Here is a 21,416-nt window from a genome sequence, read left to right on the forward strand (position 1 = left end):
GGAGCAGGAAGGCTGACGTTTCGGGCCTAGACCCTTCTTCAGACAAAGGCTGATGTTTCGGGCCTAGACCCTTCTTCAGCCCGAAACGTCAGCCTTTCTGCTCCTCTGATGCTGCTTGGCCTGCTGTGTTCATCCAGCTCTGCACCTTGTTGCCAGGAAAGGCAATCTGGTTCACTAATATCCTTTAGGGAAACAAATCTGCTCTCCTTAATGGTCTGGCCTACACATGCCTCCAGAGCAACATGGTTGACTTTCAACTGCCCTCTAGGCAATTAGGCATAGGCAATAAATATTGACCTGGCCAGCAATATCCAAATCCTGTAAATGAATTGAAAAACATTCTTCTGTGCGTTATGTTATCCTTTTGAGATGTGAACTTTCACTTGGAGCTAGCACTTCTACATTTTCTTTGCAATTTCATCCCCCACAAAACACCACAAACCCTCAACCTCAGGTCAACATATCAATTCTGAAAAGGGTCACTGAACTCAAAATGCTATTTTCTCTCCACAGATGCTGCCAGACCTGCTGAGTTTTTCCAGCAATTTCTGTTTTTGTGTTTCAGATCCAGACTTTTTGTGCTTCTGAGATTTCTGACACTGTAATAGATACAGCACCATACAATTAAAATGTTTCATTCATATTTTAATATGTGCTGACTTTGTAGTGTACATCCTTGGCTTTAAAATCAGTCAGCAACATGTTGTTTGTTACAGAATGGGGTACAGACAATAGTCTGTTTTACACCAATTTAGAAAAACTTCATTCCCATCAAGCTTTGAAGCTACTACTTGAAGGTGCAACGACAACGTCTGAGGTGGTTTACAAAGAAAATGACCCAAGGTAATATTGGATACAACAAAGAATTGTCAATCAGATTACTGTTATGGACACGATCCTTTCATCAGCCTTATTCGGTCTATTTATTGTGTGTTTTCCATCTATACAAAATTTCCAGTATTTGCACATCTTTTCACATAATGCAGCCTATTTGAACAAGCTGGTAACTATTATCTATTAGAATTTTGTTCCTTATTTCCTAAAACAATTTCTGTACTGTTGTGTGTGATTCACTAGAACAATTCAAGCTAGACAGAGGTTAATTAAAACAGTGAATATTTTATTGTGAGTACTCACAGCTCCACAGTTGGTTTTAGACTGTCCCTCTAGCTCCCACTTCTGGGTCACCTGACCCACTCTCCTAAAGGGGCAACACACACACAACCATATACATAACACCCCTCCTCTCTTTATTTTAATACTCCCCTCTAACAATCTATATAAAAATTTTAACTGTTATATAGGCACTTTGGCTAACATATGTACGTGGTTAAGATGTTTTCCAAAAAAAATGGAAAAAGAAAACCATGCTGACTCCAAAACCTACCGCTTCCCCAGTAAAACTGGATAAAACCACCATCTTCACCTTCTGTAGTTTACATTGATACAATCAGTCTCGGGTGGGGGCCGTTGGTGGTGATTCCTAGAAGACTGTCTCCTCGTCTCAGGAACCTTTTCTAGTGTAGTCTCCCAGATTTCTGGAAGCTCCTGTTTTTCCACAGCTACATCCCTCTCTGGCTGTTGTTACCCTGTAACGCTGCTGTTGTCTCCTCCCTGGCTATGGAAAACCCTGGCTCGGAGGCATATGACTCGGTTGAGATCATTGGTCCCATCTAGACTGGCCTGGTATTCTGAGAGACTTCCCCCATTGGTGAGGTGCGGCAACCAGCTGGTTCACTTGTGTCCTCCAGACCAGCTCATCCATAGTCTGCATCGTATATAACAACTTCAGGTCAAAGTGAGTCAACGCTTCACCTTCCAGTAAACCACCTCGTGTCCCTGGGTCCATTTCTATGGTCGTCCTTTTCCCAACAACCGATACAGGGTTTTAGCACAGTTGCCAAATCAAACACAAACTTGTCATGGTAATGTACAGGTCCCAAGAACAATTGCAGTTGAGACACATTCTATCGTCTAGGGGTCTTCACGATAGCCTCCGTCTTCTTGACTGCTTTGTGTAGTCAATCATCATCAATTACATGGTTCTATAGAATCTTTCAAAAAACTCGTATTTCTCCCTTTTTACTTTGTAGGCCTGACCCTGCAAAACTTTTAGGGTTTCTTCTAGGTTTTGCAAATGCTCAACTTCAGAAGTTCCAACACCCAAAATCTCACTCAGGTTTAACACTGGACACCTGGCGATCCACTCAAAATTTGGTCCCTGGTCCTCTGGAATAGAGCTGGTGCTGATGTGGTAACAAAAGGTAGCCGCTTGAAGCAGAAAGTTCCCTGTGTGTCACTATCATCAATAACGGCTGGGACTCATTTGCATACCCATCTAAAAGTAAGTCTGTGATAGATCAGTATTTGAGAATTTCTTTCCCCCAGCCAGTCCACTAAACAGACCTCCATGCATGGAAGTGGAATCTGTTTTTAAGACTGGGACGATTGGACTGGTCCAGTAACCAGTGGTTACTGATTCCAACACCCCTACTTCAGGCCAGATAGTGTACAGTACTGAATGTGCTTTCAGACTCCTTGGATGAGCCTCTTGCTTCAACCAAAGTTTAATTTCTACTCCGTTTATTTCCCCCAGGGTTCTCGTGAAGACATCTACACCTATCCAAAGTCTCTTGCAACTCGTTTTTGAGTCCACCAGCCTATTTACCACACGTCAATATAACTTTAATTTCCATAACCAAGAGCGTTCGAATAATGCAGGGTAGTTACCTTTTACAAGGCACACGGGCAGTTCAGCACACTGATCCCTTAGCTGTACTTTTACCAGTACGTGGCCCTTCAGAGGCACCACTTGTTCCGTGTTTGTCCGTAGAGTAATCTTGGCAGGCTTCAATGGCAGTGCCTTTAACTTTTCCCTATATATTGATTTGGGAATTAGAGACACCGCTGCACCCATATCCACTTCCATCTTTACTGTCTTCCCCTCTAATTTGAGAAGAACCTAGAAATGATCAACTTTGATGCAAAATACCTCGCCAATACTTTGCATAGTTCTTGATATGTCTTCTCCGTGAATTTCTCTGGTTGCACCAGACTCCTTAGAATCGTGACAATCTTGCTCCCGACTGAACTCAAGAAAACTGGTGCCATTGTCTTCAGCCACTTATTTGCCTTTACATCGGCATCAAAATGTTACCGTGTACAGCATCAAACGTTCTGTCTTTTCATCAAACAGTCCCATCAACTCCAAATTGGCCCGCCATTCTGTTTTCCCGCCAGTGGAAAATTTTCTCACCTCAAGTCTAGTTGCTGTTCGCAGCCCAAGTCCCCTCGATGAACACTGTCTGCGTTGGCCACTCCCTCACAGAATGTTAGTACATTCCCCTTGCGAACACTCTCCACAATGAATTTGGCAACCTCCAAGTGAGTACTCTCGCCTTCGCCCATCAGCTGCAGGCTGAGTCCCGTCATGACTGCCATTCTCCAGAGTGTGCTTGATGTTGACCACAGCATGAGTCCCCTCACAAACACTTCCCTAATGTTACCTCCACAATCCTGCACCTTTTTCTCAGTCCGAACGGCGTCCTTCCTCCTGACTTTTTTAAAAAAAAAAAATGTTCGCACACAGTTTATGGCCCAAATCTAATCCTCATCACCGTTGTTCTGTTTGTGGTTCACTAGAACCATAAATAGAATGCAAGATAGACGAAGGGTAAACTAGAATGGGGATTTCTTTATTATTGCATCTTCTGAGCTCCACAGTCAGTTTTAGTGCCTGTCTCCAGGTCACCTGACCCATTGCCTTGAAGGGACAATAGACACCCAACGATATGCATAACGTCCAATTTCAGCAAAATCACCAGCAAATTGTTTTAAGAGTTCCTTCTGCTTTTTCTGTTGATATATCCAGGTTTTTTGTAGAATTGGCCAGCACCAAGGATGGAAGGTTTATTACTATCAACAGTAACAGCAAGAATAGCTCAGAGGTCTGGTTATTTGATCGTATGTATGCACAAGTTAACCCCAGGATTGTGCAAGAACGGGTCCCTGGAGTAATTTATCATGTGGAACACTGGAGAAATCAGCTATATATTTTGACCAATTGTGGTGCAACAGAAGAATACAGAGTAAGTTTTAAAGAAATGTGAGTTAAGATCACTAACAATCAACATATGACTTATGATTAAAGGGTGTCTGCTGCCAGTCAACATTGGTCTTCTCATGTCTGGACTGAATGAACTCTGTTCCCACTTTCAACAATTGTATTTTAAAACCCAAGAGAATATTTCATTGAGTTGACAGCATTTCCTCTGTGTTGGGTCTTTGAAAAGAAAGAAGTTCACCTTGAAATTATTAGATTGTAACTACCGATGAATTAAACAAGACAACTGAAAATAAATGATGTAAGCAAATTCTTTATTACACAGGGAGGGATGCCTTTTCATAGCACTAATCCAATTTTGATGAATTTGGCGTTTAAAATTAGAGCTCTGGTGTTCAAGAGTAAATGGCCTGTTAGCATTACATAGAACAGTTAGCGCTTTTAAAAAATGCCAGAGATATCCTTCTGTTGAAGTATGTAAGAAAAATGATTTTTTTAAAGAAACCCCTTCAGACATATCTCCAGGAGTGGGAGGAATTGCTTCTGGTCCGGAGGTGGGACTACCACCACTAGAGGTAAACATTTGCCTTGAAACGTCTCCCTGGCCGTTACAGGGATTGATCCTGTTACTTCAGTGTTATTTGCACCATTCTTAGCTAACCATTCTTAGTCAATTTAGTGTGGAGAACATGGGTCTGTTGAACTATATGTTAGAATATGAACCTTATACCTATTTTAAATTCACAACTTTTCACGACAGGACATTCAGATATAAATTTGGAGCTGTCCAGATGTAATGCTCCAATATTTGTATTAGTGACAAATTAGTAAACTTAAAAAGGCTTCATAACTGAGCTACAAAGCAATGGTTTTATCCACCAGGTGAGAGAGATGTTCAATATAATGTATTGACCATTTGGAGTGCCAATGCAGATACAGTGGGTGGATTAGCCTCCTACTGTGCCGTAATAATGCGACGATTCTGTGAAATAAACATTGGAAGTAGCTTTTTGAGTAAGATTTTGGTCAAATCGCTGGGATTCAAGGCATATTTTGATTGCCGTGTTGAGACTACAGTTTTTCTGGATGACAAGTTAATGGTCCCTCATCTGCAACTAGTGATCAGTAGGATTATTTGTAACCTTAAACTACCTGTCCTCCCAAGCAAGCATGAGTTTGAAAGGATGACCTTTTCCAAAAAAAATCAAAAAAGCTGTTGGCGTAAAATAATTAAGGACAAATGTAGCAATGATTTTTGTCTACTGACTATTGAATTACTTCTGACAGTGATCAGGATTGTGATTCATACAAATAAAAAGGCAAAGAACAGGTATTTCCATGATGTATTTGGGTTATTTATTCTGTTGTTTATGAAAGATATCATTTGGTTCAGTGGTAATTCACTGAGTTAGAAGTTTCTAGGTTTAAACCAGAATCCAGAAATTGATCATAGAATCCAGGGTGACATTTAATCACAGTATTGGGGAAGTGCTGTAATGTTGGACATGCTGGGTGGAATGATACTGGGTATGCACTTAATGGGGTTGGAGGATGGTGGATGGAAACCGTTATTTTCCTGCTTCCACCCTGATGATTTCTGAAGGCCTGAGTATGACCTTCCTGCCCCTGCCACCAGTTGAGGCACTTAAATGTCCTGTTCAGAGCCTCATCCTGTTACAGCTCAGTGGAATGCAGGGGGTTTGCCATGCAGGGAGCATGATGAGCAAAGCCTAGCATGTTTGTAGATTCATGGATGGATGTGTTCCTTGTTCAAAGGTACTCGGGTACTGATCAGTAGCCTCACCTTTGCCAGGGTCCTTCTTCAATCGAAGATCTCAGATGGATGTGGTACCTGAAGTAACTACCATCTGTTCAGTGACACCAGCCCATTGATTTGTTTTTACTCATACCAGGTGGAACCTGAATCTGGGCATTCTGGCCAGCATCTGATATGCTGGGTAGATCTTGATAGACAGGATCTCCACCACTGTGGTACTTCTTCCCACAGGAAGGTCTGCCCTGGCCTGTTAAGTACCTGAGTGAGACAAGATGTGACTGACCTTCTCAAAATGAGGCAAAGCAGGGATCTTGCTTGCTCCCCAGCCAGGGGCCAAGACTGCCATCACTTCCATATGATTCTGCCTATTGCCTTTGGATTAAATGTTTACACAATGTCCTTTCTGATTAGGTAGACACAAAAAGCCATTGAAATATCTCAGTGAGTCCACATGAGCATCATCTGTACACCGAAACTCAATGACAGGTTTTAGTGGTTTTGGTTTTGGACTGAAGAAGTGTGTTGAACAGTTCCCCATTTATTCTATCGATTATCTTTGTCTGTGGGCAATTTGCTGAAGGTGAGGGGCAGTATTCTACTAAGGAAAAGGAAGAGATTTGATGCAGTGACCCAATCTTGTTTGACATTTAAATTTTAGCAGTCTCTGCAGCATGTGGTGGAGTAGAATGATTTTGGCTTTGATCCCCACATCCAAATCTGCTCCTTTTGAGGGTTTTACCTGGTTCCACAACACTTGCCTCACTGTTTAAAATCCTGCTACCTTCTCTCTGTTTATTGCCTTGCAGTTTCTCATTGGGCGCCCTCCCTGTTTTCTTCTCTCTTTCAACCTTCCCTACAAACAGGGTGAGTCACCCTGAGTAACTTGCATGTAGACACCTGCACCCTTTTACAGAATAGAGCTGTAATTGGCAAAAGTGCTCATATGAACCATCTGACTGCTCAGTTGAGTAGATTAGTTCAGCTGAAGATTGTTTTCATCCGGTAATGCCAAAGGAAACTAGGGGAGTAAAGTAAACTCCTATCTGGGGAAAGAAAATGACAAACAAGATAAATCTTTAAAGAAAACAAATTTCTTCTAAAGTACTTCTTCGGTTTCTAAAAAATTTAAGATTATTTTTTGTGCTCCTGTCAAAGACCTTAAGAGTTTTAGCCCATAAAGAGTATGTTAGTTCTCTGTAAAGCAATTCAACCAGTCCAATTCCCCCATCACTGACTTTGTGAAAATATCAGGTCTTTGAACATTTACAGCACATAATTTCATGACCAATGGCTTAAATGATGAAAAAGCATGTACAATCTGCACCTAAATTCCCAAATTGTACCTTCTGTTCCAACACTAGTGGATATTGTTATGAAGATGCTTTATACTTTGTATCACTTGGAGGACTTCAGTTCTCAAGGATTGTGGAAAAAGGTTTATATCTCAAAATTTGAGAACATACCTGGAGTACTTCTTTGAAAGAGGCCATTGAGAGTGTTTTTTAAAGGCACTCTTCTGGTGTAGGCCTCCTAGCTCAGAGGTGGGGGCAATACCACTGTGCCTCAAGACCCCTCAATTTTTTTCTTGTTTTTTTGGTGGTTTGGCATCACTGACTAACATCTGTATTCCTGTGGACATTGAAAGTTACTTGTGGATATCGGAGCTTTTTGTTAAAAAGGCTTTGCAGAAAACATTAAACTCCTGATAACTGCTTGCTATGCTGCACACCCTGCTGGCACTTCTTTGAACAGTGACCAGCTTGGTGAGGTTTCTGTTTTTTCTGGTTCCATTAGAGAGAAGCCTACTTTGAACAAGCTAAGATAGAGGGAACTTGCTGTGACCACTTTGCTCAGCTGATCCATCCTTGACACCTTTTCATGTTGAAACCTATTTGCTCCACTGAAAGAGTGATCGAAAGATCATCTCAAGCTTGTAACTCCTGAACGAGCTATGTCTGCAAGACTTCGGAGACAACTGAGGATAATTAGTGACTTGACCGCACATTCCAGAACATCAGAGCAATGTACTCAAGAACATCCTGTGATTTATCCTTTATGCTTTAAAGAATTATCTGTTAGCCAAAATGATGTTTTATTTTCAGAAAGCAAAGTTCTGCAGATAAGTCTTTCTTTTATCTTTTCCTGTAGAGAGAGAGTGTGTGTGTGTGTGTGTGTGTGTTTGCATAAGTATCTTGGGGATTTTGAAATAGTTTTTATGCTTTGTGCGTGATAACCAAATATTGCATTTTAACAAATAAGGTTTTGACAAACCCATAATTGTGTTTATTAAGGAACCTGATTGGTAAATCTTTTTGTTTAAAACCTGATATTGATAAGGTGTTGATCTTCTTAGTACCTGGAGAGATTATTTTTATTTTATGTTGCAACCCTTGGAATAATGGGACTAAAATGATGGTGCAGTGCTCCAGCTTTAACTGTAACAATAGAAACAGTTAAACTGTTGAGACAGCTGTTGCAAAGCTCTAAATTCTTTGGACTTTTTCTTTAGCTGATGAAGACGCCGATTTCTTCCCCTGGAATGAAGAGCTGGCAGACTGTTTATGCAGTAAAAGAGGGAACTAAATTAATTGATATGGAGCTGTTCATGGATCACTGCATTATGATATTGAAGTATTCCGATCACTTGTATCTACATGTGTTTTCCCTTGATGAGCCAAAAACTGTTAAGTGCATCCAGGTACGTGGGGAATTCCTGGAATTTTTGACCCATTATGTTATCGTGCTACACTTAAGCTTCAGTCGTGAGAACTTGCTAGTGAACTGTAAGGACTTCAATGTGGCTGTCAAGTTTGAAATAAATATGTAGTTGTAACAAACCCTGAAGCATGGTGGTGTTTGTCAGCACTTTGTTCTTAAATCACTTATTTTAGTTTTTACAGCTTCCTCTCCTCACTAAGCAGGATTCTCAGGGGTGAAATCCATGTTTAAATAACTGATAGTTACTGACCAGATGGGATCATTTGTCTCAAAGCTGATATTTCTGCAGATTTGTCAAGGAGTCATGCTAACACAGGAAAACAGGCATTCTCCTTCTTGTTAAGAGCATTTTTCAGTCTCTTTGCACAAAACACCATGCGTGGCAACTGCTACAAAATGTGGGAATGACAAAGAAGTGTTGCAATATAGTCAATGCCAATGTTGTGAAGCGATACATTTGTCTGGAAAATAATAACAGCCAGTATTACAGTTTGGAAGTATTGGAAAAGGCAAAAGAATTTGGATGTGCAGGTTCCTTGGGAGAGTTGGCATTGTAAATTGATGAGACCAGAACAAAAGCTGATGAAGTTTCCAGTTTATCCCTAGAGGAATAAAATAAAAATCATGGGGTAGTGACGGCACTGAGTAAAAATGTAATACAATGGTAGGGTATTATTTGTCATATTGGCTTCTGCAATAAAGAATTTTGAGTCTTTGAGGATAATAGTGCAGATTCACTAGGATTTTGTCTAGAAGGAGCAAATATAAATAACAAAAGATTTGAAAAATTAGAGCTGTTTTCATTAGTTCAATGCTGATGATGTCAATGTGATAGAAAGTTTCTAAATTCAAAAAATGAATCATTGAACAGAACAGATAAAAATAGATGCTGTCAGTTGTTAAAGTTATTAAAGGAGTGGTATGTTGTGTGGCCGAGCGGTCTAAAGAGCTGGATTTAGGTTGCTGTCTCTGAGGAGGCGTGGGTTCAAATCCCACTGCTGTCAGCTGTTGTATGGGGCAGCACGGTGGCTCAGTGGTTAGCACTGCTGCCTCACAGGGTTAGGGACCCGGGTTCAATTCCACCCTCTGGCGACTGTCTGTGTGGAGTTTGCACATTCTCCCCGTGTCTGCGTGCGTTTCCTCTGCGTGCTCCGGTTTCTTCCCACAGTCCAAAGATGTGCATGCGAGGTGGATTGGCTATGCTAAATTGCCCGTAGTGTTCAGGGATGTGTAGATTAGGTGGGTTATAGCAGGGTGGGTCTGGGTGGGATGTTTTGAGGTTTGGTGTGGACTTGTTGGGCCAAAGAGCCTGTTTCCACACTGTAGGGATTCTATCATCTATGATCCAAAACCAGCAGCCATATGTTTAAGATTAAACTCAAGCAATTTCGAAATGAGACCAAGAGTATTTTAGAGTTTTTGTGAGGGTGGGTGTTTAGAGTTTAGATGGGTGAAGGACAAGCAGCTAAAAGAATAAAATAATCTGATAAATGTAATTAGGAATATTTGTTCAAGTAGTTGGTAAGTGAGAATATAGACTTGGCTGAAGTTTTTTAGTTATTTTTGGGTGACTTAGCGTTATAACTGATGTTTTCAGTAAATGTTTCAATTTCTTTGACAATTATAGGTTATATCCATGATAGTTAAAATCTAATTTTATTTCTGAAGTTTATTTTTCTCTGCGTTAGAATCATAGAATCCCTACAGTTCAGATAGAGGCAAGTTATTTCTCTTAAAGGAAAATACAGGATATACCCCTATTCCTTTCAATTTCTGAGCTAATGGCATTTGGTTGTCACAAGTATTTTGCCTCATTGCTGATGCTGGAAACATGTTGGAATCTATCTAGCAATATCTGCTAAGGAATATCTAAACCTATATTGCAACTTTGAACCAGACGACTTTTGTAACATGGATTGCGTGACTTGATCTGATGTTATTTAACACCAAATGGAAAAAATATTGATTAATTGCAGTCACATTACTGTCAGAACCTACTGATACAAAGGAGTCAAATTATTTTGTTACTTGTTGCAAAACATAATGTTAAGACCTATTTTGGGAGGAATAGTTGCATTTAAACAATTCCTTTTATTTCATTAGCTCCCATCTTGGGCCTGTGTCATTGAGTCTGAGGATAATCTAAAGTACGAGACAAACAAATTTTCCTTTCGACTGTCCTCTCCAGTGCAGCCACCAGTGAGTTTTCTGTACTCAATAGAAGGTGATGAGCTCTATATTCAAGAAGATGGATCTGAAACAACAAATACAATGGACTATAAAGTGACTTGTTTGAAAGCACCAAGCATGGTAAGATGTGATGTAATAGTTATTTGTTGGACTTAACTGTCAATTTGAAAATTTAGAATTCAGGCTTTCCTTGAAGTTGAAAATTAGTTCTTGCGGTCTCCATGTTCAGGTCCATTCACCAACAGTCTATATGAGCAGCAAATGCCTCCACTTTTCATCCACAGAAGTTGGCATAAGCAGAACACCAGCCTCACCACATGATTATGATTGATCTTGGACTAACTCCGAACACAATTCAGCACTTCACTCTGCACTTTAGTGCTCATTGACCTTACATTACATGGTCCTGATTGGTTACTCTGCGTGCAGAGACATACAGCCATCACATGCATCTGTACAGGATTATGATGCCGCTGAATTTCTTAACAGGAAAGATGTGTATTTGATTAATGACCAACTAATCAGTGATCATAGACATCTCATCTCGGAGGTCATTGGCATGTATCCTGAGAGCTGACAAGATGCCTGTAATCTTTTTAACTCTTAACTGCCTCACCCATTTCAAGGGCTGAATGTCACATGGAGTTGACTGCTGGGAATTGAGGACTACTCTTTTTCCTAGCATGGCTGATGACTCCTTTACAGAACCCACTGACTGAGGCAGAACACAGATACAATGTGGCCTACTTTTCTACGGGGCCATTGTAGAATAGATGTTTTGGTCTCTTCGTGATGAAGCTCAGATGCATAGATTTCTTTGGTTGGGCCTTGCAGTACACTCTAGACCAAGTGGACTGCAATATTCTGGCATGCTGTCTCCTGCACAACTGGAGCAGACAGAGAGATGGTGTTATGTCCACTAGGGAGCTGGTTTCTTTTTTCCACTAGGAGGACAATGACCGGGGAGATATCACTTTCAACGTGAGTAGGCATTGTTCTAGTGGTATTATTGCTTGACTATTAATCCAGAGACCCTGGTAATATTCTGGGGACCTGCATACAAATTCCACCATGGCAGGTGGTAGAATTTGAATTCAAAAATAATCTGGAGTTAAGAGTTTATTGATGACTATGAAACCATTATCAAATGTTGGAAAAATCCATCTTGCTCGCCAATGTCGTTTAGGGAAGGGGGCCATCCTTACCTGGTCTGGCCTTCATGTAACTCCAGACCACAACAATGTGGTTGACTCTTAACTGCCCTTGGGCAATTAGAATAGTCAATAAATGTTGGCCCAGCCAGTGACACCTACATCCCATGCATCATTTTTTAAAAAAAAAAGGTAGTGATGCAGCATCAAGCACAACAAGCAGACAGAACTTAATTGATACCCTCTTCCAAGACATGAGTTCAGTAAAGTCATAATTCAGTTTAGATTTATTTTGATTGTTGTAAAAGCAAGCATCCCTCCCTGGTGTCAAAAGCAAACGCTGCTTTTTGCTTGGTGATTATTCATCATTCCTGTTGTGCAATTAAAAGTTACCATTAACAACTGGATGAAAGCTTTGTAACGTCTGCTGCTCCTTCATTCAAGAATGAGACTGTTGTGTGTTATAGTAGGCAATAGGAAAAGGGTAACAGGGTTATGACATCATATGACACAAAAGAAATTTAGCTTCTGAGACTTCATTCGTGATCATATGTCCAACGGCTGAATAGTGAGTTTTCATAGGATCATTATCAGTTTGAGAGGCATCGTGAGGTAGATCCTGTTGACAATCCTCAATGATTGTTCATCCTTTCACATCTGCAATTGCGAATGAGCTGCCTAAGTACATTTCACTCCAACATCTAAAGTGACAGAGGCTTCACTTGCAGCATCTTTTCCCACCAGAACAATATTCCATGAAGCAGATTTTGGTTGTTAGTGCAGCATTGGGGATTGCCTGTCCTTGAATGAACATGCACTCCCTTGTAGGACTCATAGGCAGAATGAACCTTTGCCTCCAGAGAATAATGTACTTGTAAGAGATTGTATAGCCACACACAAAGTGGCCATATGTTTGAATATGAGTGGAAGCAAGAACTTATCACAAGGCATTCACATTACCTATTAAGTTTTGTTTGTAGTCATGAACATAAGTGTTGAAGAATGCCTAACGTTTGCTGCTTTCCACAATGCTTCTTTGATATGAACAATGCCTCGCCAATATAACACCTGACCTCCTTAGGATTAAAATGATGTGGAGGTGCCAGTGTTGGACTGGGGTGGACAAAGTAAGAAGTCACACAACGCCAGGTTATAGTCCAACAGGTTTATTTGAAATCACAAGCTTTCAAAGCGTAGCCCCTTTGTCAGGTGAAGTCACCCACCTGGCCCCCTGCCATTGCTTCCACCCCACTAACCCTTCTCTCTCCATTAAAAGCAAAATTGGAAGCTCTGCTTGGCATTGGATCACTTGCGAGTAGACCTCAATTGACAGTCTTCAGGATCCAAAGGCTCTGACTGGCTGGTAACTTCTGAGTAGTCACTGTCAAGGCCAGCAGGAGGCTGAGATACATGCCAAGGTTCACCAGTCCAATCTTCATACGCTGATTGGTGCATGTTCAGTTGCGTTTTCTTTTCAGTGGGGGTGGTGAGATACTCAACATTTAGCATATGTCTCATAGTCTTAAAAAGGGAAAGCTGTGAGCAAGATCAGATTCCAAGCAGACATTGGTGATAGCCGGCTCTATCACTCTTAACATCTCTCTCAATCCTTCCATTGTTCCTGCACAGACCAGACATTCTAAGAAGTTATTTGTTACATGGGTGGGATTGGGACGGTTTCCTACAATTGATTTCAGATGTACTGTTTGTTTAATGAGATACAAAACACAAAACAAAGTAATTGAAACAGTGGGAATTTTATAAACATAGCTCAGAATTTTCCTTTCTGAGAAATAACTCAAAGTACAGCAAATATTTTGTTAACCAGTACCTATGGGACCAGGAACGTGCCAGTTGATCAACAAGTCCACATAATCAATATAAAAGTACGCAAAGTGATGGAAATGTACACCCTTCATAGTTAACAAGGTGCAGGGCTGGATGAACACAGCAGGCCAAGCAGCATCATAGGAGCAGAGAGGCTGACGTTTCGGGCCTAGACCCTTCATAGTTATACTTTATTTACAGCGTATATTTTCAGCATAAATCGCTGGAATAATAATGCAACTTAGCCTTAAATAAAACTTGCCACCACCTCAAATTACTACTCAGACATCATGGAGATCATTATGATACAGTAAACTTCCAGTATTCGAGGTGTATAATTTATGCCAGTTTAGTGAAAGTGCCAGTTCACAATGTGCCGATTGAAACAAAGTTTGCTGTGTTCCAACTTACAGTGACAGTTCCTTATTCTCATTGAAATGTTAGCATTTCCTCCAGATTACTCCAGTTGAATGTTGCATTAGAAATTGAACCATCCTGATATTACATTGTTAATGAGATAAACTGGGGAAACTTCTTGCAGACTTTCAAAGTAGCTGTGGCTAAAATGGCAGCCATTGTCCTTTGCTAAATTTCTGAATTAAAAACTTGAAAACAAGAAGCATGTGGCATGATGCACGGTTGACAGGTCTGGGCAGTGGGAAGGATATGGTAGTTTTCTTCAATTGTGCACAGCTACAGCAACAAGAAATACTCAGAGGCGACTTTATATGTTATCTGTTAATGATGTTTAGTCTTGTGCTAAGTTGTCCTGCTGGAAAACTCTCAGGCTTTTGGGCATCCTCATGAATTTTTATTCTGTTATCAGGATCCAATTTGTATTACTTTTCTTTCAAAAAAAACCTCACTAACATTAGTCAGATGTCTTTGCTATCTGCTCAGCGGAGCAGGTTAAAACATATTTTGTTCACTCACAGGATGTGGGCACTGTCGGCTGGGCCACCATTTATTGCCCATCCTGTGTTGCCCTTGAAAACGTGGCAGTGACCTGCTTTCTTGAACCACCACATCTATGTGCTGTAGGTGCATTATGCAGAATCAAAGAGTTGTGTTGAAGATAAAATAATTAATTTGTATTTGAGTTTGAGAAAATTCCAAAGTATTGACATTGTCATAGAGATGGGATTTAGGGGCCGGTAGGTTGTGTTGATTCAGTTATTTTGATGTTTTCTCATAGAAGGTAAGCTGCCGTTTTCGTTCTGTGTAGAGTGCAGTAGAATCGGGAGAGACGAAAAAGATCAGTGTCAGGCTTGCACTTAAGTAGAGAAAATATTAATATTATTCATTTCTTGGAATCTGGTTAGGGGCTCAAACTCAATTTTTGGAATTTATAAGAGGTGAAGTTGGAATATTTATCAATTTTGTATTTTTGAAGAAATCACACAGAACCATGAGGTATAAAGCAGTTAGGATTATTTAATAAATATTGAACAACAGATCACAATTAATACAAGACATAATGTTCTGAGGTTTATTAACTAATCCAGACTCTGCTGAAAATTACACTGGAGCCAGTTTATGATTATCAGTCGGGTTCACAGTGTGATACATTTGCATTTGCTAAAAATTAATAGAATTTTATATTAATATACGGAACCCAGTTTCAAGTTGGCAAAAGGAATTCATGCTATTTCGATTTTCAAAGAGATCACGGAGACTGCCAGATTCTGCTGCATTCCCATGATAACACCCTGACCAATCAAGAATTTTCCTCCCTGACCTGAAAATTAAGATCAACAGTTACCTTCTGCTGCTGCATCTCTGTGCCAACAGAGACCCAACTAATGGCACCCTTTTGTGACCCTTTTGGGTTTTTCTTCTTTGGAGTCTGCTTCTTATGTCGTAGTCTGGTTGAGTGCAGGACTTCTTGTCTCTTTTACTACTGTTTACAAACCATAGTGCTAATTTAGTAGTGCTTGCCTTGTTTGATTATTTTTACATGCAAAATTATTTGCTTCTTTTTAAAAAAATAATGTGGAATCTTGTGTCAGTTAATGTCAGTTATAATTGTGTCTGTTAATCACAAAGACTTTAAACTTTAACGATCTCTAACAGGATACCACCATATACAGTGTATATAAAGAAACCTAGACTACTTTTACTATAATCACAAAATAAAAGCGTTGGGCATTATTAAGGATGTGGTGATACCTATTGAGTCATGCTTCCTCTCTATAAGAAACACAATTAAATTATAACAAAAGTTTGAGAAGTAAAAGGAAGGTTAGAGATAAAATTCACAATGTCAGGTCAAAATTGGTACTGAGCTATGAGCTGTTCAGTAGAAAGGAGTCTAATAAACTTGTATGATGGTAGGGGTGGGTTGAATAAGAATATGTAGCATTACATGACTAATACTGTAAGGAGGGATTATCATTAAATATTCATCATTCTTGTATGCATTTTAATGAGACAGTAATGTACGAAAAAATATTTGAGAATGCAACCTGTAACATTTATTTACATTGTTATTTGTATTTTCAGGATGGCACTTTGATACCAATAACAGTTTTTCATAAAACAACGTTGAATAAAATGAACAAAAAACCTTTGTTAGCCCATGTCTATGGAGCTTACGGCATCGATTTGAATGTTAACTTTAAACCAGAGCAAATGGTGCTATTGGAAGATGGCTGGATTTTAGCATATTGTCATGTTAGGTACTGTCTCCCTGCTTCATTTTATCAAGATGTTGCCTATCAATGTGTCAAATTATGTTTCTGGTTAAGGTTGTTGTTTAATTTTACAATTTCTTGTTTGAGGCTTTGGAAAGTAAATTGTTTTGAGTTTCATGTAACATATAGATTTGGTTTTATTTGTAGAGATTTATTCTGAAACTGTTACTTTCATTCCTCAGAAAATGAAATATTTCTAATTTTGTAATCAGCAATCCTATAAAAGAGGATTTCCTCCCTGGTCTGAGGCTAAATCTGGGGAATATTTTTGTAAAGATAATAATGCTGCTTTGCAGAAGACTGAGTTTAACCTTTTAATTACCTTCTCTTTTCATATCAACTTATTTTTGATTTTTCTCTTTCCCTATGCTAAGAAAAGTAAATGATACAATTTTACAGATATTTCCAGTAACAGGTAGGCAATGGCCAAGTGGTATTATCGCTAGACGATTAATCCAGAAACCCAGCTGATGTTCTGGGGACCCTGGCTCAAATCCCACTAAAGCAGATGGTGGAATTTGAATTCAAAAAAAAAGTCTGCAATTAAGAGTCCACTGATCACCATGAAATCACTGCCAGTTGTTGGAAAAACCCGTCTGGTTCACTAATGCCCTTCCAGGGAGGAAATCTGCCACCTTCACCTGGTCTGGCCTACATGTGACTCCAGACCCACAGCAATGTGGTTGACTCTCAACTGCTCTGAAATGGCCTCGCAAGCCACTCGGTTGTACCAATCGCTACAAGGTCTCCAAGAAATGAAACTGGACGGATCACCTGGCATCGACCGAGGCATCGGAAAAGACAATGGCAGAAACAGCCCTGTCGACCCTGCAAAGGCCTCCTCACTAATATCTGGGAGGTAGCGCCAAAATTGGGAGAGCTGTCTCACAGGCTAGTTAACAACAGCCTGACATAGTCATACTCACAGAATCATACCTTACATACAATATCCCAGACACCATCATCATCACCATCCCTGGATATGTCCTGTTTCACCAGCAGGGACAGACCCAGCAGAGGGGGTGGCACAGTGGTATACAGTCGGGAAGATGTTGCTCTCGGAGTCTTCAACATTGACTCCAGACCCCATGAAGTCTCTCGGCAAAGAAACCTCCTGCTGATTACCACATACCATCCTCCCTCAGCTGATGAATCAGTAGTCCTCAGTGTTGAACTTAGAGGAAGCACCGAGGATGGCAAGGGCACAAAATGTACTCTGGGTAGGGGATTTCAATGTCCACTACCAAGAGTGGCTCAGCAGCAGTACTACTGATGGAGCTGGTCGGGTCCGAAAGGACATAGCTGCGAGACTGGGTCTGCAGCAGGTGGTGAGGGAAAAACGTACTTGACCTCCTTCTTACTAATCTGCCAGCTGCAGTTGCATCTGTCCATGACAGCGACCAATGCACAGTCCTTGTGGAGACAAAGTCCTGCCTTCACATTGAGAACAACCTCCATCTTGTTGTGTGGCACTATCACCATTCTAAATGGGACAGACTTCACACAGATCTAGCAACTCAAGACTGGGCATCCATGAGGCGCTGTGGGCCATCAACAGCAGCAGAATTGTACTGCAGCACAATTTGTAACCTCTTGGCCCAGCATATCCCCCACTCAACCATTACCATCAAGCCAAGAGATCAACCCTGGTTCAATGGAGAGTGCAGGAGAGTATGCCAGGAGCAGCACCAGGCATACCTGAAGATGAGGCACCAACCTGGTGAAGCCACCAAACAGAACTACTTCCATATCAAACAGCGAAAGCAGCAAGTGATGGAGCTAAGCGATCCCACAACCAACAGATCAGATCTAAGCTCTGCAGTCCTGCCACATCCAGTCGTGAATGGTGGTGGACAGTTAAACAACTCACTGGAGGAGGAGGCTCCACAAATATCCCCATCCTCGATGATGGAAGAGCCCAGCACATCAGTGCAAAAGATAAGACTGAAGCATTCTCAGCAATCTTCAGCCAGAAGTGCCGAGTGGATGATCCATCTCGGCCTCCTCCAGTGGTCCCCAGCATTACAGATAACAGTCTTCAGCCAATTTGATTCACTCCACATGATATCAAGAAACGTTTGGAGACACTACAAAGGTTACGGCCCTGACAACATTCTGGCAATAGTACAGAAGACTTGTACTCCAGAACTTGCCACTCCCCTAGCCAAGCTGTTCCAAGACATGTACAACACTGGTATCTACCGGATAATGTGGCAAATTGCCCAAGTATGTCCTGTACACAAAAAGCAGGACAAATCCAACCCAGCTAATTACTGCCCCATCCGTCTACTTTCGATCATCAGTAAAGTGATGGAAGGTGTCATCAGCAGTGCTATCAAGCAACTCCTGCTCAGAAATAACGTGCTCAGTGATGCCCAATTTGGGTTCCACCAGGCCACTCAGTTCCTGATCTTATTACAGCCTTGGTTCAAACATGGACAAAAGAGCTGAATTCCAGAGGTGAGGCGAGAGTGACAGCCCTTGCTCTCAAGGCTGCGTTCGACCAAGTGTGGCAACAAGGAGCCCTAGCAAAACTGGAATCAATAGATATCAGGGGGCAAACTCTCTGGTGGTTGGAGTCATACCTGACACATAGGAAGATGGTCGAGGTTGTTGGCAGTCAATCATCTCAGCCCCAGGACATCTCTACAGGAGCTCCTCGTGGCACGTCCTAGGCCCAACAATCATCAGCTGCTTCATCAATGACCTTCCCTCCATCATAAGGTCAGAAGTGGGGATGTTTGCCGATGATTACACAAAGTTCAGCACCATTCGTGACTCCTCAGATACTGAAGCTGCCCATGTTCACGTGCAACAAGACCTGGACAATATCTAGGCTTGGGCACATAAGTGGCAAGTGACATTCGTGCCACACAATGCCAGGTTATGACCATCACCAGTAAGACACAATCTAACCACCACCCCTTGACATTTCAATGGTGTTACCATCACTGAATCCCCCACTATCAACATCCTGGGGGTTACCATTGACCAGAAACTTAACTGGACTCACCACATTAACACAGTGGCTACAAGAGCAGGCCAGAAACTAGTACTGCGGCGAGTAACTCACCTCCTGACTCTTCAAAGTCTATCCACCATCCACAAGGCACAAGTCAGGATTGTGATGGAATACTCCCCACTTGCCTGGATGAGTACAGCCCGAACAACACTCAAGAAGCTTGACACCATCTAGGACAAAGAAGCCCACTTGAATGGCACTACATCTGCAAGCATTCACTCCCTCCACCACCGATGCTCGGTAGCAGCAGTGTGTACTATCTACAAATTGCACTGCAGAAATTCACTAAAGATCCTCAGACAGCACCTTCCAAACCCACGACCACTTCCATCTGGAAGGAAAAGGGTATCAGACATATGTGAACACCAACACTTCCAAGTTTCCCTCCAAGTCACTCGCCATCCTGACTTGGAAATATATTGCTGTTCCTTCACTGTCGCTGGGTCAAAATCCTGGAATTCCCTCCCTAATAGCATTATGGGTCAACTCACAGCAGGAGGACTGCAGCGCTTCAAGAAGGCAGCTCCCCACCACCTTCCCGAGCAACTAGGGATGGGCAAGAAATGCTGGCCAGCCAGCGACACGCACATCCCACAAATGAATAGAAAAAAATATTGTAAAGGTGAATATTAGAGAAACAATTAAAGTAACAATTACAATCAGTGAGGGTAGCATTGTTGGAGTGATATTTTAAAGAGGAGTCTTGAGTCCCATGTTCAGCAGCACAAATCAATGTTTATGGAATGAACTGCCAGAGGAAGTGATACATGTGGGTAAAATTACAACATTTAAAAGAGATTTAGACAGGTACGTGAATAGGAATGGTTTAGAGGGATATGGGCCAAAAGCAGGTAAGTGGGACTAGTTTAGTTTGGGGAAACCTGGTCAGCATGGATGAGTTGGACTGAAAGGTCTGTTTCTGTGATGTATGCCTCTTTATTCAGAGCTGCTTACCAACGCAGCATGGGAGAGGTTTCTGGAGCAGACTCTCTAACTCTCTCAGTAAAGTACAGAGTATTTAAACATTACAATGATTATATGCAACATTGATGTCAGTGCTTGCCCCATCCCCTCTGACCGTTAAGTTCCTCCCCAGATATTTGCCAGCAGCACTCTGTGGGTATTGTTTGTTACCTTGTGAAATTACAATTATTTAGTTTCCCTAGGTCATAATGACTAACTAATGTTTTGCAATTGCCCCTTTTACAATGCCATGTGTTTTTCTGTGTTCATTCATGAGGTTATCTGTTTATACGAAATAACAAGGTGTAGAGCTGGATGAACACAGCAGGCCAAGCAGCATCAGAGGAGCAGGAAAGCTGACGTTTCGCGCCTAGACCCTTCTTCAGAAATTCTTAATTCTTCATAACTTACAATAAGGAGTACTGGGAGAGAATGTAGGAACAGAAGTGGACCATTCGGCCCATCAAGCCAGCTCTGCCATTTAGTCTGATCATGGGTGATCAAAGATTTCAATGCCTTTTATGCACATATCCCATTAACCCTTTACACCTTGCAATTGATAAGGGATAGCCCAGTGAGGCACAAAAGGCTATTTATGGTGTTTCTGACCCCACAATATGAATGGATAAAATGTTTTAAAACTTAACTGTTCAGGTCTTTTCTTTCCCTAACTATTCTTCTTGCTTGCTTCACCTGACAAGAAGAATACTATGTAGACTGGTTAAATTAATAGTTGAGTGACAACATTAAATTGTCAGGCTGTATTGTTTGAAGTAGCAGTTCTGTTATTTCCATTGAATGACTTTCTCACCCTGCACAGAAGACTGGTATGATATGGAAAACTGCAGAAAGGGAACTGGGGATTTTAAATTGCACTGGGAAGGCAGAGGTTAAAATAATCCAAACATTCCTCCCTCAGTTCAGATTTTAAAAAGGCAAAGGTGTTCCTGAATGATTCACCTGATATCCATCCATCCATCCATCCATCCATCCATCCATCCATCCATCCATC

At 41.2% G+C, this 21,416-nt stretch overlaps 1 protein-coding gene across 2 annotated transcripts in view; it reads left to right on the forward strand.

Moving 5' to 3' along the window:
* prepl (prolyl endopeptidase like) overlaps positions 1-21,416 on the forward strand; it is a 64,860-nt gene that overhangs the window by 28,371 nt on the left and 15,073 nt on the right. For both annotated transcript variants that reach the window (XM_020514780.2, XM_048601417.1), the window contains 5 exons: positions 717-843; positions 3,872-4,088; positions 8,350-8,538; positions 10,662-10,868; positions 16,229-16,404. In XM_020514780.2, the coding sequence (XP_020370369.1) occupies positions 717-843; positions 3,872-4,088; positions 8,350-8,538; positions 10,662-10,868; positions 16,229-16,404 (916 nt within the window). The remainder of the gene's footprint in view (positions 1-716; positions 844-3,871; positions 4,089-8,349; positions 8,539-10,661; positions 10,869-16,228; positions 16,405-21,416) is intronic.

Source organism: Rhincodon typus, chromosome 9 (genome assembly GCF_021869965.1).
Source record: "Rhincodon typus isolate 14 chromosome 9, sRhiTyp1.1, whole genome shotgun sequence".
NCBI classification, from domain to species: Eukaryota; Metazoa; Chordata; class Chondrichthyes; order Orectolobiformes; family Rhincodontidae; genus Rhincodon; species Rhincodon typus.